Raw genomic sequence first — 15,542 nt, 5'->3', positions numbered from 1 at the left:
TCTCTATCGGCCTAGCGGTCCTCTAACCTATCCTGTGCATAACATGGAAGTACTACAACGCTTAAGGTCCTCTGACACTATGAATACCAATACGACACACCTGAAAATGGTCTATACCTTAAACTCCTCCTTAAAATCCTCCTCCTTCTCCATATGTTCCACATGAACCACCTTTATAGCATCCTGGTACATCCTCTTCTCGGCCTCCTTATTGGCCTCCTTGACATCATCGGGATCATACACGACAGCAGCTTCTTCTGTGGTAAGACCCTTGGTCTCGCGTATCATGAACCAGAAGAGGGCGATGTAGATCGCGTCGACCGCAACGTAGACTGCATAGTATCTCCAGCTGATGGTGCTGAGGGCGACCGGGTTGACGAATTGGTTGAAGGTTTGTGCGCAGTTTTGGGCTAGCAATAGCAATGCCGCGGCTTTGGCGCGGAGGGCAAGCGGGCAGATCTCGGGGACGTAGAGCATCGGAAGAGGGGTCAGGGCGAGGGAGTAGAAGCCCATGAAAATAAAGATGAACGGTATCATTGCGATACCCGTTGTGGAATGGTGGGTGGTGTTGTAACCACCTGCAAGACCGAGGATCATGACGAACGAGAAGAACATACCAATGATCGATGTCAAAAACAAGGGTCTTCGTCCGAATCTCTCCACTAGACTGGCCCCACTCATAGAGATGAACCAATTCCAAATCGCAAGTCCTCCGTTGACGCCTGTGGTCTGCGCGGGCTTGGTGACGCCCACAGTCTTGAGCACAGGAACCAGGTAGTATTGCGCGACGCCGTTGCCAACCCATTGCGTTGCCGTTCCGAGGATGATGATGACGAAGAACCTCCGGAGGTTGCCTTTGGTGTGGAACCAAGCGAGCCATGAAGCAGATTCAGCCACTTTCTCAAGTTCAACGGAAGATTTGATCTCTCGCATCTCGAGGAGGACAAGCTCGTCATCCATCTTGCCATTGGCACTGTACCCATATCATCAGCATGAAGATCCAGTCAACGAAGCATGCCAAGCGAGAGCGATGCCAGATGCTGAGGTTTGAGAGGGGACTATTGCTGGGATCTGATCGCACATTGAAGAATACTCACTGATAAGTCGCCAAAATCTGGTGCGCTTCGCCAACACGCCCTTTCTTGACAAGCCACCGAGGCGACTGGGGGATGAAGTATGCTCCTAAACCAAGAAGAAGGGGACCAAACCCTTGGATAAGGGTGGGCACTCGCCAAGACCATGAGCTGGTCCCGGGGTAGTAAACCATCGCAAAGGTGAGCCAGGCGGCGAAGATGGAACCCACCTGTGCATATACAGATTGATTTCAGCATGAAGCGTGATCCTATGCTCGGTATGGAACCGCGACTCACGTAGTAAGTCGTGTTGAGGAAACCACCAGCATAATGTCGTATACGAGGATGAGCAAGTTCAGGAACCAGAGCAGCAGCAGTCACCTCTGTTTGATGCGTTTGACGTTAGCGAATCCCAAGAGCTGCTCGACATGATATGGGCGCACATACGGGCAGAAGCAGTTCCCACACCCAAAAGAACACGAGAGCCCACAAGCTGAGCAGTGGAGTGACAGAAACCTCCCAAGAGAGCGCCAGCAAACATAAAGAGGGCGCCACAGTACTGTAAATGCGAAAGTCAGCAGCGAGTACAAGTGTTTGCAAGACAGGTACAACTTACAAGTCCGATCTTTCGGCCATATCGATCAACCATCCAAGCAATGACGAATGTGAGAGGGATCTTGGGCCTGCCGATAAATAGTCAACTCTACCTAAATGGTCGTTTCAAGGCCCAGTCTTAGCTCACAAGTAGTAGCTGGCAGCAATCAAACCAAGTCGAGTTCCAGTAGGCGTGTCCTGTAGGGAGTGGGGCGTCAGTCGATCGACTCTGCTCCGAGCGATGCGCCACTTACGAAGTCTGTGTTCCACTCAGTGAGCGCTTGAAGACCGTTGAGAAGGGACCCATCATATCCTAAAGAGTAGCTGCATTATTGCGTCAGCCTTTCGACTCATTGCAGTATAGCAGGGAAGTCGATCATGCTGACACGGCGGTATAGAGTGTAATAATATGGACAAAGCCTATCTTGGTTGTCAGTCATGGGCCTTCAATCAGATCTTCTTGCCGGGGTGAACTCACTCTTCCTCATACCTGGGTCCTTCCACCATTTTGAGGCAGTGTTGTTGGGTAGATCAGAGAACTTGGTAGACATGCTGTTACGCTAGACTCGAAACTCAAACTGTGGTGGGGAGATGGGACACCACGGGGCAGATATGGGACTTCTTATACCTCTCACATCGGTCGGAATCTCAATATCCTTGTTCGGTGGCAGCTCGCTGTTGGATTTGCGTGTTGCCCTTTTTTTGGCTCTCACCTGTTCTGATGCAAAGCAAACAGTATTATGTGTCGTCGGTAACATGACCGGATGGCTCGATGCTGAAAGGTTTGTATGCTAAGGAGAAACCTCGGCGCGAGGCTAGATGAAAAGTAACCCCGTAGAGCCAAATACGTGAGTCAAATACGTAAGCGGAAGCCTCCACAGGGACCCCACGTCCACATTGCCTGTGGTCCGGATCTACCCTCCTGTGCCAAATTCACTTGGAGGAACGCAAAATTCTGGTAACGTGACCTTCCGAAGCTGATCAGTCTCGTGCCAAGCACTTTGCAGCTCCGAGGTTTCACCCGTCGGTTGCCTTTCACTGGTATAATCTTTCGCCTAAGTTTCTCCGAAGTTCGTTGATGTCTCCTTTCAGGAGGCCGAGAGTCTTTGTGTACGCCAAAAAGGTATCCGTTTGAAGATAATGGAGCATGGTGTGTCTCTCTCTATGAAAGAATGTCCTTAAAAGACCAACAGCTTCAACCCTGAGCACTCGATTCCCCCCATCTCTTGCGGATAACCTCAGCAGAGCAGCAAATAGGCAACATGACGAAGATGACTATTATCAATCCCGAGGCAGTACTCAAGGAGCTCTCAAGCGAGGAGAAGATCGCGCTCTTGAGCGGCGATGACATGTGGCATACGGTAGCTGTACCCAGGCTCGGTATACCTCGAGTGCGAGTGAGCGATCGATGAATTGACAGAGATTTGATGGGACTCAGCTAACAATGCTGCACAGTGCAGTGACGGGCCTGTGAGTGACCCGGGTCGATCATCTGAGCCCAGCTAATCAGATAGCAGAACGGAGTCAGAGGTACAGCCTGTAAGCGATAGCAAGCCACGCTCAAGCAGACATAGGAGAGCAACTGATCTGTAGTCGACAGGGACGAATGGCGCAACTGCATCATGTTTCCCTTCATCCACTGGCCTGGGGGCGTCTATGGATATTGATCTTGCTCGTCGTATTGGCGAAGCCTTGGGAGAGGAATGCCGAGCCCGCGGGGTGCACTGCTTGTTAGGTCCCACCACGAATTGTCAGAGACATCCTTGTGGTGGAAGAGGGTTCGAGTCTTTCAGCGAAGGTGAGTCCCCGTCGTCCATTGGCCTTTCAAAGACTGAGCTCAGAGCTGACCAGATGGTACGTTGCACAGATCCTCTTCTTTGTGGTCATATCGCGTTGGCATGGATAGAAGGTGTACAGTCCAAGAAGGTCATGACCAGTGCGTGTGCAACTCTGACTATTTCTTGATCTTTGTATACCACGCAAATGCTGATCTGTTCTGGTATAGCACCGAAGCGTGAGTATTTGGAGGAATGTTCAAAGCTGAGTTTTCAGATTTCCTCGCAAACGAACAAGAATACCTGCGAAGAAGCAACAACTCGGTCATTGACGAAAGGACGATGCATGAAATCTACCTCGAGCCCTTCAGAATTCAATGCAAGGCACGACCTGCCGTCTTTGTAGGTTTCTATCTTTCGAATTGCCACAGGCCTCTTCAACCAGACCTTTTGCGTTCTTCTAGTTGAAGGAACCTAATGCTAATGTCTCACATAGATGACAAGTTACAATCGAGTAAATGGTCTACACGTGGCTGAACACCCTTTCTTACTGCGCAAGATCCTCCGAGGCGACTTCGAGTTCCAGGGTATGATCATGTCCGACTGGAGTGGGACATACTCTTCTTCAGAAGCTGTCAAGGCTTCTTTGGACCTTGAGATGCCCGGACCTGCCTTGATGAGGGGTTCAAGTTTGGAAAGGGATATCATTGGCGGTAAACTCGTCCCTGCCGATATAGACGAGTGTGCTTTGAGGGTAAGTCGTCGTGCTTAATGCTCTTAGCACAGGGCTTATTGATCTTTCATCTGATATAGGTCCTGCACTATGTCCAAGAAGCTCAACAGTCTGGTATCGACTTTGAAAAAGACGAAGAAACCATCGATACGCCCTATATCCGAGCATTACTGCGCGAAGCAGCCGATTCTGCCGTCGTCCTCCTCAAAAATGACAAAAGTGTCTTGCCCATCTCTTCTCCCAACGGCAAGAAGATCGCCGTCATCGGCCCCAATGCCAAAACAGCCTCCTATTCAGGTGGGGGAAGTGCCAACCTTCCTCCGACGTACCTCATCACTCCCTTGGAGGCGATCACCACATATGCCGAAAGCGTAGGGGCAAAAGTAGAATATACAATCGGCTCCGATAGCTCGAGATGGACGCCGCTTTTGACGCCTTTCATTCATCATCCCACGATGGGTAAAGATGCCGGACCAGGGGTGCAGTGCAATTTCTACGCCCAAAAGTGAGTAGCCCCTTCGCTTTCCTACTTTTCCACATAAGCTAACACGGCAAAACTTGAAGCCCATGGGAGAACAAGGTCAAACCTATTTTCTCAAAATATAACAATTCGGCATTCTCGTACTTCATCGACGGTATACCGAAAGAAGTACCAGTCAGAGGATATGTATCTGTGAGCTCCACCAATCAACAACTTTTCTTCCGACCATAACAAACTGACATTACCTGTAGCTCAAGACAATCTTCACTCCCGACGAAAGCGGGATTGTAAGTCCACAACCTGCGGGCTCAAGCTGACAGGGTAGTGGGAACTTGGTCTGGGTGTAGCTGGACAGGCCGATTTGTTCATTGACGGAAAGAAGATCATCGATAACTCCACTGATCAGAAAGAGGGTTTGCTTTTCGTAAGTTCATGTATTTATTGTCGTTCCACAAGCCCTTTATCTTCCGATAACTGACAAGAGATATTGTATTGTTTGTTTCTTCTCCCAATCCAGTTCAATACAGGCGCAGAAGAGCGTACAGGTGAACTCAACGTTGAGGCTGGAAAATCGTACGACCTCGAAGTCCGATTTTCCAACTTCAAACAGCTAAATGCAATGTCTCCCTATGTACGTATATCCTCTGCAGCCTCAACCGGCTGCGCTGAGTGTGTAAGCTGATCCTATCTGATGTGTGTTGATAGACCGGCCGTCGAGGTGGGATTCGAATCGGTGGAAGAAAGAAGCGCGATGTCCGAGCAGAAATTGAGAAAGCTGTCAAGCTCGCTACTGAATCTGATGGTGAGAGTCCATCTCAATTTTACATCTTTAGACTCAATTCAAGGACTGACAAATTTTCGATCAAGTCGCCATTCTCTGTATTGGTACGAATTCAGAGTGGGAGTCTGAATCCTATGATCGAGAAGATATGAAGCTTCCGCCAGGGACCGACGAGCTCGTGCGGGCCGTACTTTCCTCGAAGCCAGAGACGATTATAGTCAACCAATCCGGTATGCCAGTCGAGTTCCCCTGGCTTGACGACGCGTCGGCTATCGTTCAAGCCTTCTTCGGGGGCAACAACTGCGGCACAGCCATCGCCGATGTCGTCTTTGGCGTTGTCAATCCAAGTGGCAAGCTACCAATCACCTGGCCCAGGGTATTGGAGGATTATCCGAGCCATGAAGGGTTCGGACACCCGATCGATACCGTTTATTGTGAAGGGTTGGGGGTTGGGTATAGGTATTTTGACAGAGGGGATCATCCAAAGAGCGCTTTTCCCTTCGGACATGGGTTGAGCTATACTTCTTTCACCTTTAGGTTAGTTGACTATTTCACTGCTTCCTATTATTCTACCCTCTCCCTCCTCCTAAGAATGACCGTGATTGGATCGGAAAAACTGACGAAAGTGTGAGAAGCGAGTTATCTGTTAAATCCGAGGCTTGTGGCGCCAAAGCGAGTTTCACCCTCACCAACACCGGTGAAATCGATGGCGCAGAAGTCGCTCAAGTCTACATCCACGATCTAGCACCGATAGTCGAAAGACCAGAACATGAACTAGCGGAATTCGTAAAAGTGTACTTAAGACCCGGAGAATCGAAGACTGTTTCCGTTAGTCTTGATGTGAGTGGACGAGCCCTTTTGCGCCTCGCTGTCTTGAGGGATCTTCTGAGATAATGGCTGATATCCGGCTGTGGGATGTGGTTAGCACAAAGCATTCTCATTCTACAGCATCCAAGAGAAGAGCTGGATCGGCAGGAAAGGCGATTATGAAATTAGGATCGGGACGTCTTCTACTCTCATCCATCTTTCGAAACCTGTTCATCTTGCTAGGTCATTCAAGTGGATAGGTCTCCAAGAGCCTCAGGTGTATGAGCCGACCTGGATCTAGTTGGTAGAATAGGTTCATCTGACTTATAGACCTAATTGTTCTTTTGAGAATTTATCTTATCGCCTGTGCTTGCGTACTTCGTAGCCTTGCTGCACGTTACATGTAAGACAGCAAGTTGATATGCATAATAGTACATATAACCCACGCGAGTCATCACGCGTACATCAAAGCTTTCTCTCGGCGTGACTTTCGAAGCAATATGTAAAGGTATTATAGAGTCTGTTCAGGCATTAGCGCAAAAGATGGAAGTGGTCAACCAACATGCCCAAGGCATCGCTGGACCCACCTGTTCAATCTCCGATAAGATGGCTAAGAAATCAAGCAAGTACGCCCCCTCTGGGCTGACTGGGTTGTTGGCATCCAAAGCGTCCAAGAGGGATACGGCGACATATCGGATCTTGTTGACTAGTGACGGTCCATTGACTGCGAGCTGCAGTAATCCAACGTTAGTCGTTGTCTCGGCCTTTAAGAGACAAGATGGAAGAGAATATGATACTTGCACTTTGTACTGGTATACTGCGAGGTTACATCAGCACAATGTGGAGACCCAGCTTTATTGTCGCGGGCACTTGCCTGTGTAACGCCTTGAGCAGATCTACAATGACGGTCTCATATCGATCCAGAGTATCGTACAAATATGTGACGATCGTCTCTGTAGCTGATACAAGAGAGGGAGTCAGCATTGCTCTTTGCAGCAATCCTACTCCTCGCAGACTGACCAGTCCGAGTAACGCCGCCTAGCGAGTTTGTTTGCCCCATAATCTCATCCCTACAGCCGCTATAATACCGATTACAGCATATCAGCATTCGTGCGGTATGCCGTTAATTCAAAACATTTTGGGTCAAAATGGTTGGCGACTCAACTCACATGAGCGCGAATCTTGCCAAAGCGTGTGTGACGTATATATTCCCTTTGAGCACCAAAAATGATTCTTTGGCGATTGATCGAGACGACTCAGGTTGGGCAAAGTACAAATCCAATTGAGCAAAGATATCTTGACCCCAATCCTGAGTATTGGTTCTATGACAGCTTCATCAGCGGAAATGTCAAGAAGTGAAAGGAGAAGCAGGTGAAGACGGCTTACCGTAACTGCAAGGGAGCTGGGGTGTCTGCCAACCTCAGAGCGGCAGGGATGTCGATCAAGACTTCTGCAAGATCCTCGGAAATGGCTTTGACTCGTCTGAGTCTGGCTAGTATGTCCTCCGGCGCAAGAGGGGACTGACGCCGGACAGTACGTTGTAGCAAAAGAGTTTCTCCGATGATCCTTAATACTCAGATCAGTCTCGCTCTGTCGAGGCAGCAATTATCAAATTGGCACAGACATACCCAAAGACCCTTGTAGCGATACTAACATTCTTTCAGCCCTTGTCTGACCTATCAAAGCTCAAAGGAAGATGACTCACTTGAATCCTGCAATCGTGGAAGTCTCATAGACCGGAAAAGTACGATATTCTGTACGAGTGATATACTCGTCGTCCCTTAATCAATTAGCGCATAGCCCGACTGAAAGTGGGAATAGGCTACGTACACTGCTTTCGGCATGAGCGTGTCGCAATCTTCCGTTGGGAGGAATATTGGCCGATCTCTCAAGCAAGCTCTATCACCATGGTCGTCGTAAGTTTAGACGTGACGAGTGATGCGCAGAAAGATAGGTCACTCACGCAGCCTTGTCAGATGTGAATAACAAACCAAACATCCTTCTTCGGACTTCGGCACTTATTGGATCTATCATCTCAGCGTCAACACTGACATGGGGTAGGTTGCTGAGCTGAAGCACTTAAAGAAATACTCACCTAGCCCAGCATAACTGGCTTCACGATGTATGCCCAAAGATACACCGAGCTGTAATGCTTCTCCCCAACTTGCGGCTATCATCACACCCCCAGTTCAGCACTACGCCCGATATACAGGGGAAGACAACGAGGGACATACCGTGAGCGCCTAGTCGACCTGATACTATGTGATACACCGAATCGAGGAATCTCAGGATGACCATCTCAATTGTCGGCGGTTCGTAGGTGTTCAGCGAGACAAGCCGGGAAACTTGGTAGCAGCGGTCTGCCACTTCTCTCCCCGGGCAATTGTTGATAGTGGGCAACAAGGGTTTGGGTATCTGTGTCAAGAGATCAGAAGTTCATTTCAGGCCGCAAATTCGAGGTTATGATAGATCGAATGGAGAGAATAGATAATATGGATGTGCCGAAATGGACATACCTGGACCATGGCAGAGGCTAACACGCTCAACACCAAAGCCAAGAACACCGGCTCTTTCTCGTCTCTCATAGTTTGTACCTCCATTAGAAATGTGGGTCGATGAAGGCAGGGCGTCAAGGGATGTACCTGTGTTCAAAAAGCTATAAGTCTCCGCCCCAGCATAGAGGAAGTCTGACGAAGAAGGGCCTGAGGAAGGCCACCCGTTGGAATGGAGTAAAAGAAAATTCGGATTCGAGAAAGAAAACACTCAAAACCCACATAGTCGAAGAAGAGCGCAAATATGGACATCGCCACATTTCTTTCAATGATATCTTCCAGCGAATGGGGTTGGTGGCTGGTCGGCCGGGCTGAAAGTGGGGAAACTGGGATGTAGCGGTTTAAGGGAGAATGCAATACTGGCGATAAAGAGGCGCTGTCGGGGAGAGAGGGTATGGTGGTCATCGGTACGGGGACGGGGACCGGATGCGATTGACTATCTGTATCGGAAGCCATGAGCTTCCTAGTGTGCACATCATCAACCATGAATGATCAATATAGAATTCTGCTTTGATCAGGGACTGGAATTCACTTTAAATATTCGTTTGGGGGTCCGCGCTATATACCAACAGTTATTAAGTCAAGTACATTGATCAAATGGATGAAGGGTCACTAACCCTCTTAGGTCGCCAGGTGGTAGTACATTCAATGCCCAAATCGGCGCATTGCTTTTCCGCCCTCGTCCACATCAGCGCCAATGCATAACATTCCGATAAAGTAGGTAGCTAGACATACCCGACATGGCGGTAGAGACGGCTGACCTACCGACGGTCCAGGTCGTGGTGCCTCTGTCTGAAAGAGTCGTTCACACCGGACCTTCCTAGAGCGACAGGCATCGCAACCTATTCCAGTTAGTGAATGGGAAAATCATGTCCGTTAAGGCTAGATGCCGAGCTACTTGCTACCGAGGTATAGATAGGATAGGTCAGACGCACTGTTGATCTTCTTCGGAGTCGGAGTTATGGGCTTTGCTATGGGTTGGACAGACATCCAAGTACATGTATAACTGCCCTATTTGAACGAGGTCGGAATGGTGTGACGAATAATAAGACAATGCTCCTGAGATTTACGTAGATGGTAGACAATGTCGGAGTTTACGGGTATTGAAAACAGATACTTCTATATTATTAGCGAGAACGTGCCTGGGCAGGTGGAGGTAGGAAGAATGAGGTCAGGGACGAACTGGGACGTTGTACCTACAGTGGTACTCTTTCATTTTCTCTTTTTTTTTTCACGCCTGCAAGCCGATGAGTAACACCGCTGTACCCATCATGTCAAATCCTCCTATCCGTGGAGCTGGTAATCGTTTCAAACGTGGAGGTTTTCATGCTGCTCGCGCTCAAGCCAACCCGACAAGGAGTCTTGCAACCACTCAACCTGGTCTTATCGTCAAGACAACAGATTCAACACCTGTGCCTAGTGGGATCAGTACACCAGCCGGTATTGATAGACCTCGTTTTCGAGACTTTAATGGATTGAGCCCAGAGATCTTCCCATCTCTTCCTTTCGAGACGTGTACCGAAGTGAGCTAGGTGCTCAATCCGAAACCATTTTTCCCAGTTGACCTTTCAAAGGTCCAAGCGGCCACACTTCCAACCATCCTCGCCGGAGACGACGTCCTAGCTCAAGCCAAGACCGGGACTGGAAAAACCCTTGCCTTCTTGGTCCCAGTGGTGCAACGTCTGCTATCGGCACCCATGCCTCCCTCCGCTCTCACGTCAATTCTCATCTTATCCCCTACCCGGGAACTGGCTCAGCAGATCAATGAGGTCGCCGAGCGAATGTCAACTGCTCTGAGTAAAAAGTTTGGCACTCGAAGCGTCGTCGGCGGGACCAATATGGATAGGGATATCAAGAATCTCAAGTCAAAGCGGTGAGTCCTCGTACGTCTGCCGGGAATTTATGCTTAACCTCTTGAAGCGCGGACATCCTTGTTGCCACTCCTGGTCGATTGCTCGATTTGATGGAAAATGGAGGCATTAAGGCTCGCTTCGCCCAGCTAAGTGAGTGGAACATGACCAATTTAGGCTGATGAGTAGAGATGATCGTCCTCGACGAAGCCGATCGTCTGCTAGACGCGGGTTTCCGTCGAGAATTGGTCAAGATATTCGATTATTTGCCGGCTCCTCACGCTGTCCCCCGTCAGACCCTCTTATTTTCTGCTACCCTGCCCACGGAGGTCCATTCAGTGAGTGAGACCGGATAAACACAGCTGACTGGCCAGATCGCGTCAATCGCACTCAGAAAGGATTACAAATTCATCACTACGCTGACCGAGGAGGATGTCAACGCGCACGAGCATGTTAAGCAAGAGGTTTTGGTGGTCTCAGCGGAAGATCTCATACCGGCTGCGATGGAAGTCATGCGCAATGAGGAGTCTAAGAACAAGGATTTTAAAGGTGTGTAGGTTGACACGCAGCAAAGCTGACTTTTAAGTCATTGCCTTCCTCCCTACCGCTCGGGCTGCCGCCCTGTTCCACGACGTCTTCTCGTCCTTACCGATCCCCTACCCAGTGTGGGAGATACATTCTCGCCTATCACAATCGAAACGAGCTTCAACAACCGAGGCGTTCCGTCAAGCTGAAAGAGGCGTCCTTTTCTCCTCGGACGTCACTGCACGAGGTATCGACGTGAAGGGCGTGACTGCAGTGGTACAGATTGGCCTTCCGAGTAGCTCAGAACAATGTAAGTGACCAAGCAGAAATCTGAACTGACGAAAAGACGTACATCGACTTGGGCGAACCGCTCGTGCTGGAGCCGAAGGTCATGGCATTCTGATGCTCGGCGATTTTGAGTCTCACTTTCTTCGGGATAAGACCCTCCAAACTTTCACCCTCCACCCATACCCGACCATCGCGCCCGAGATCATGTCCCGCTCTCGTGATGCCGTCAACAAAGCTCTCGAATTTGTCTCACCAGAATCCAAAGCTCAGGCGTACCAAGCTTGGCTCGGGTACTACAACTCTCACCTCAAATCGCTCAGATGGTCTCAGGCGGATCTCGTAAGACACGCTGGCGATTATGCTAGAGTCTCACTCCGTAATGGACCTCAACCCCCAGGACTACTGGCCAAGACCGTTAGCAAGATGGGTCTGAGGGGTGTGCCAGGGTTGAACATCGTCAAGGAGGTCCAGAAAAGTGCTGGGGGTCAAGACAAGCCGCATACAGGCAAAAGGGGCCGGGAATCGGACATTACTTCCGAGAATACCCTTCGAGGAGGCGGGAGAGGCGGCGGGAGAGGCGGCGGGAGAGGTGGGAGGGGAGGCAGAGGTGGCGGCGGTAACGGGCGAGGACGATGGCAACCTGCGTGATCGTCTAGTTCACGATGTTGCGACATCTAAAAGGTGATGTCCTCATGCAATCTCGTACTACAGTTGACCATTATCATTACCATAAACCGGATTACTGACCTTATTGAACATCAATACGCTAATACTATGGAGCATCTCTGGCACTTTGCTCCCTCCCAGTCATCTGTAGCAATTTTACCCGCCTTCAGCAACTCATTTCCGGCTCAAATCGTTGAGATCAGGGCCATATGACAGATCAGGATTTGCGACCATCATTATCAAACATACCGAGGGCGAAGAGTCCAGGCATATGGCTTGTATCACAAAACACAGTTCCTTCACTGTCAGAATTTAGGTTCTTATGACCATCCCAAATAGGGGAATTGACCAAAACAATATTAGAAAGCTCTGGATCTGCGTTGCATGATTCCATCATAAAATAAGTAGGGATGTCGGTCTAACATTCCTTTACGGGCGTAACCGCCTTCACCGTCGCTTCGCTTCCTCCTGTGACCACACCAGCCTCACCTTTGACTCTCGCACTCGGATTCGTCGTAACAGGCATCAGCCCCTCTTTTTGCATCCTCACTACCCTCAACTCTTGCTCTACCCTATTCACTTGCCTCCTCATCTCCACTAAAGCCGCCGCTGCATTTAGCAATCCCTCGAATACTTCCATATTTTGTCTTGTAGGCATGACAAGCCTGTTCGCGGAGAGACCTAGTTCGGCAAGCAAGTCCGTGATACGACCAGCGGCGGTCGGTTTAGGAAGTGGTAAGCGAGAACCGCGGAGGAAAGCCTGCTGATGAGGAGGATGCTTTTGGGAGAGATGTGAAGTAAGAGAATTGGCGTTGGAAGGTGTAGGAAGGTGATAAATACAGCGCGAGTTGTCAAAGCCTGCGTTGGGTGCTGGTTTCTTGGGTGTAGGAGCGGGAGATGGGGCGGCACTTTCGTCCTCTGCCTTCCGCTTCTTTTTGTTCTGTGACAGGTCAGTGTAATGCTCAACAGTAAGGGAATATAGGACACACCTTGTCAACACCGATAGCATTCTCCATAGCCGATTGATCAACTTCCACCAGCCCACTATCCAGCCCCATAACGCTCCTCATCAACTCATCCCTATCCGCTCGGAACCGCCTCTCATTCTGTTGCATCCTCGTGATCTCCACATAGAGCGCTTCTTCCTCCGCGATCTCGGCCGGAGTTAGATGGAAGAGATCAGATGCGTACTGTTTGCGCTTGATTTCGCGAGCTTTGTCAAATGCGTAGGCTTGGATGAGATGTTGTTGATGTACGGGGTCAGAAGCGGTTCGGGTTCGGATGAGTCGGCGGCAGATAGTGTAGTATCGGTCTTTCATATCCTATTGATTGTAATCAGTCAGCTACTTCGCTGTCTGATAAGTTATAATCAGAAGTAATTCACCTCGACACTTCGCTTCCTCTTTTCTCCTTCAGGCGAAACATACGCATACCGATCAGCCGCAACGATAAATCTCAGATCGTATTCCTTCAATAGCTCAAACAGATACTCTGTTTCTTGCAGGGTCCAGTTAGGGTCGACAAGGTGTTGATCGTATTCGAACTGCGAGTATTCCATGACTGATGGCCCGTGGAGGTTGAATTTGCCAAAGTATTCAACTGGTTGAGGTCAGAACCATTTATAGCGGCAACAGTAGGACTGCTTACCGGAATCATTAGGATCAGAATCAGTTATGCGGGCCCAATGTCCTAGCCGTACAGGGTTGTCACGCCTCGCAGCCGGTGTAAACTTTGTCCATTCCCTTCACACCATCATAAATATCAGCAACGACACACCCATGCCTTTCCAAAAACAACACACCAATGAACCTTCTTCCCTTTCAATGCTGGCTTCTCCCTGTACTTTACCGCGGCCAGACTCGCCTGTGCATCCGCGAGAGAAGGGGCATTGTCTCCAATGAGAGCGTAGAGTTCACGGGTGATACCGTCGGGTTTGCGCGGAACAGGGACCTTCTTTGAGCTGGAGAGCGTTGGAAGTGGAGTGGATGGGGGAAGGGATAGGATGGAGCGCACGTCTTGAGCTGACATTGTTGGTGATGGGCCACGAGAAAACTGATAACGGATGAGAGAGGCAAGTTGCAGTGACTATACGTACAATCGTAAACAGACATTCGGAAAGAGTGTAAGGAATAGATTTGATTCCGCTTAGCAATTCTAGGCCCACAATTTCAAGCCAGTACTCTGCCAGGCTCCTCAATTCCGGATTTATATTCGCAAGGATCTGTGTAAGAGCTTGATTTGTGGCCAAGCATAACCGCATTTGGGCGGAAAAATTATGGGCTAGTATATTTCTCCCCCCAGTCGGAGCTGCCAGGTATTCGTTCGACATTCATCTTCTTACCTTCGAACAACTTAGGTTAATCGTATTACAATACATATATTCACTGTCTAATCACTCAACCTTTTAGAGAATCGAAGAACATAAAAGTTTGAAGCAAAATGGATATTCGACAAGCAACGGTACGCATGTTCGCCTTATTCATCATTCGATTATCCCTTAATTGAAACGGACTGACGTTTGACCGTTGTTATTTGTGACTTGACGCCCGTATAGATAGATGACCTGCTCGGTATGCAAAATGCCAACCTTCTCAACTTACCAGAGAACTACACTTTCAAATATTGTCAGTCATCCCATCCCGTGCTCAACGCCCATCTTCAAGAATCGGCCGTTGCGACATACGGATCAATTTTATGTTGTGGGGCTTTGTTGCGAAGACTATGGGAAGGAAGACGGACCGTGGAAGGGCTTCTTGAGCTGACAGATCCTCCAAATAGATCTTTACCACGCTTTGACATGGCCGGAGCTGTCGTATGTGGCAGTTGACCCAAAAGGGAGGATTGTAGGGTACATTCTTGCCAAGATGTAAGTCTCTCCTCTTCATATCCATCTGCAATTTCGGGACCCTCTTAGCAGTAGTGTATTCCTCTGACTCTTTTGTCTTTTATACCTTCTGCAGGGAAGAAGAACCCAGCGACGCTCCTAGTGGTCACGTCACCTCCATTTCCGTCCTTCGGCCATACAGACGGTTGGGTCTCGCCAACAAACTCATGAAACAGTCTCGTACGTCCCCCGGCCTCTACAGAGCCTCCCCACTAGAACTGTCCAAAGTCCTTGCTGACAGTCTGTATCCTACAGAGGAAGCCATGGTAGCCCATTACGATGCACACCACATCACATTACATGTTCGAAAATCCAACAGAGCGGCTATTTCTCTTTACAGGGATACCCTTGGATTCGAAGTTCATGGGATGGAAAAGAGTTACTGTATGTCCTTACTTTCTTTTCCCTATGAATGATGTCGAAAAGAAGAGCCTTGGAGCTGATGATTATGCGCTGTAGACGCTGATGGTGAGGACGCTTATGGGATGCGATATGTGTTCAAGAAGCCTGAAGAATCATTGAAGGAATAGACT

The 15,542-nt window shown here is 49.3% G+C and overlaps 6 protein-coding genes across 6 annotated transcripts; 3 read left to right on the top strand and 3 right to left on the bottom strand.

The window, feature by feature from the left end:
- Positions 1 to 20: 20 nt before the first annotated feature.
- On the bottom strand, positions 21 to 2,442 carry CNE05180 (hexose transport-related protein, putative). The gene is made up of 9 exons (XM_571045.2): positions 2,146 to 2,442; positions 2,054 to 2,087; positions 1,922 to 1,991; positions 1,816 to 1,865; positions 1,690 to 1,756; positions 1,521 to 1,632; positions 1,371 to 1,456; positions 1,098 to 1,303; positions 21 to 973 (listed from the first exon to the last, which is right to left on the bottom strand). Exons 1-9 carry the CDS (start codon positions 2,216 to 2,218, stop codon positions 112 to 114), a joined length of 1,560 nt encoding a protein of 519 aa, XP_571045.1. The 5' UTR covers positions 2,219 to 2,442; the 3' UTR covers positions 21 to 111.
- A 188-nt stretch (positions 2,443 to 2,630) lies between these two features.
- Positions 2,631 to 6,679, top strand: CNE05170 (Beta-glucosidase precursor, putative). The gene is made up of 16 exons (XM_024657308.1): positions 2,631 to 3,064; positions 3,123 to 3,206; positions 3,261 to 3,465; positions 3,535 to 3,603; positions 3,673 to 3,681; positions 3,720 to 3,844; positions 3,939 to 4,196; positions 4,256 to 4,680; positions 4,740 to 4,848; positions 4,908 to 4,943; positions 4,982 to 5,080; positions 5,174 to 5,287; positions 5,362 to 5,458; positions 5,524 to 5,974; positions 6,073 to 6,277; positions 6,363 to 6,679. Exons 3-16 carry the CDS (start codon positions 3,324 to 3,326, stop codon positions 6,543 to 6,545), a joined length of 2,322 nt encoding a protein of 773 aa, XP_024512934.1. The 5' UTR covers positions 2,631 to 3,064; positions 3,123 to 3,206; positions 3,261 to 3,323; the 3' UTR covers positions 6,546 to 6,679.
- CNE05160 (expressed protein) lies at positions 6,618 to 9,879 on the bottom strand. The gene is made up of 19 exons (XM_024657307.1): positions 9,732 to 9,879; positions 9,532 to 9,638; positions 9,414 to 9,464; positions 9,329 to 9,354; positions 9,019 to 9,259; positions 8,761 to 8,886; positions 8,479 to 8,659; positions 8,340 to 8,414; positions 8,208 to 8,271; positions 8,075 to 8,143; positions 7,950 to 8,024; positions 7,873 to 7,893; positions 7,631 to 7,810; positions 7,414 to 7,566; positions 7,265 to 7,323; positions 7,119 to 7,203; positions 7,046 to 7,061; positions 6,832 to 6,975; positions 6,618 to 6,764 (listed from the first exon to the last, which is right to left on the bottom strand). Exons 1-19 carry the CDS (start codon positions 9,784 to 9,786, stop codon positions 6,756 to 6,758), a joined length of 1,737 nt encoding a protein of 578 aa, XP_024512933.1. The 5' UTR covers positions 9,787 to 9,879; the 3' UTR covers positions 6,618 to 6,755.
- A 160-nt stretch (positions 9,880 to 10,039) lies between these two features.
- CNE05150 (conserved hypothetical protein) lies at positions 10,040 to 12,172 on the top strand. The gene is made up of 7 exons (XM_571174.1): positions 10,040 to 10,319; positions 10,371 to 10,669; positions 10,717 to 10,799; positions 10,836 to 10,984; positions 11,021 to 11,195; positions 11,233 to 11,481; positions 11,518 to 12,172. Exons 1-7 carry the CDS (start codon positions 10,044 to 10,046, stop codon positions 12,105 to 12,107), a joined length of 1,821 nt encoding a protein of 606 aa, XP_571174.1. The 5' UTR covers positions 10,040 to 10,043; the 3' UTR covers positions 12,108 to 12,172.
- Positions 12,173 to 12,492: 320 nt separating this feature from the next.
- CNE05140 (conserved hypothetical protein) lies at positions 12,493 to 14,236 on the bottom strand. Its single transcript, XM_571042.2, has 5 exons — positions 13,927 to 14,236; positions 13,773 to 13,867; positions 13,510 to 13,724; positions 13,115 to 13,447; positions 12,493 to 13,065 (listed from the first exon to the last, which is right to left on the bottom strand). Exons 1-5 carry the CDS (start codon positions 14,151 to 14,153, stop codon positions 12,544 to 12,546), a joined length of 1,392 nt encoding a protein of 463 aa, XP_571042.1. The 5' UTR covers positions 14,154 to 14,236; the 3' UTR covers positions 12,493 to 12,543.
- A 240-nt stretch (positions 14,237 to 14,476) lies between these two features.
- On the top strand, positions 14,477 to 15,539 carry CNE05130 (hypothetical protein; the record flags this gene model as incomplete). Its single annotated transcript, XM_571041.2, has 6 exons — positions 14,477 to 14,585; positions 14,680 to 14,749; positions 14,904 to 14,991; positions 15,086 to 15,189; positions 15,265 to 15,393; positions 15,469 to 15,539. Exons 1-6 carry the CDS (start codon positions 14,565 to 14,567, stop codon positions 15,537 to 15,539), a joined length of 483 nt encoding a protein of 160 aa, XP_571041.1. The 5' UTR covers positions 14,477 to 14,564.
- Between the last annotated feature and the right edge of the window lie 3 nt (positions 15,540 to 15,542).

The sequence above is a fragment of the Cryptococcus neoformans genome, assembly GCF_000091045.1.
Source record: "Cryptococcus neoformans var. neoformans JEC21 chromosome 5 sequence".
Classification (NCBI taxonomy): Eukaryota; Fungi; Basidiomycota; class Tremellomycetes; order Tremellales; family Cryptococcaceae; genus Cryptococcus; species Cryptococcus deneoformans.
Note: the sequence above shows the minus strand (reverse complement) of the source record. Positions and strands in the feature narration are given on the sequence as shown.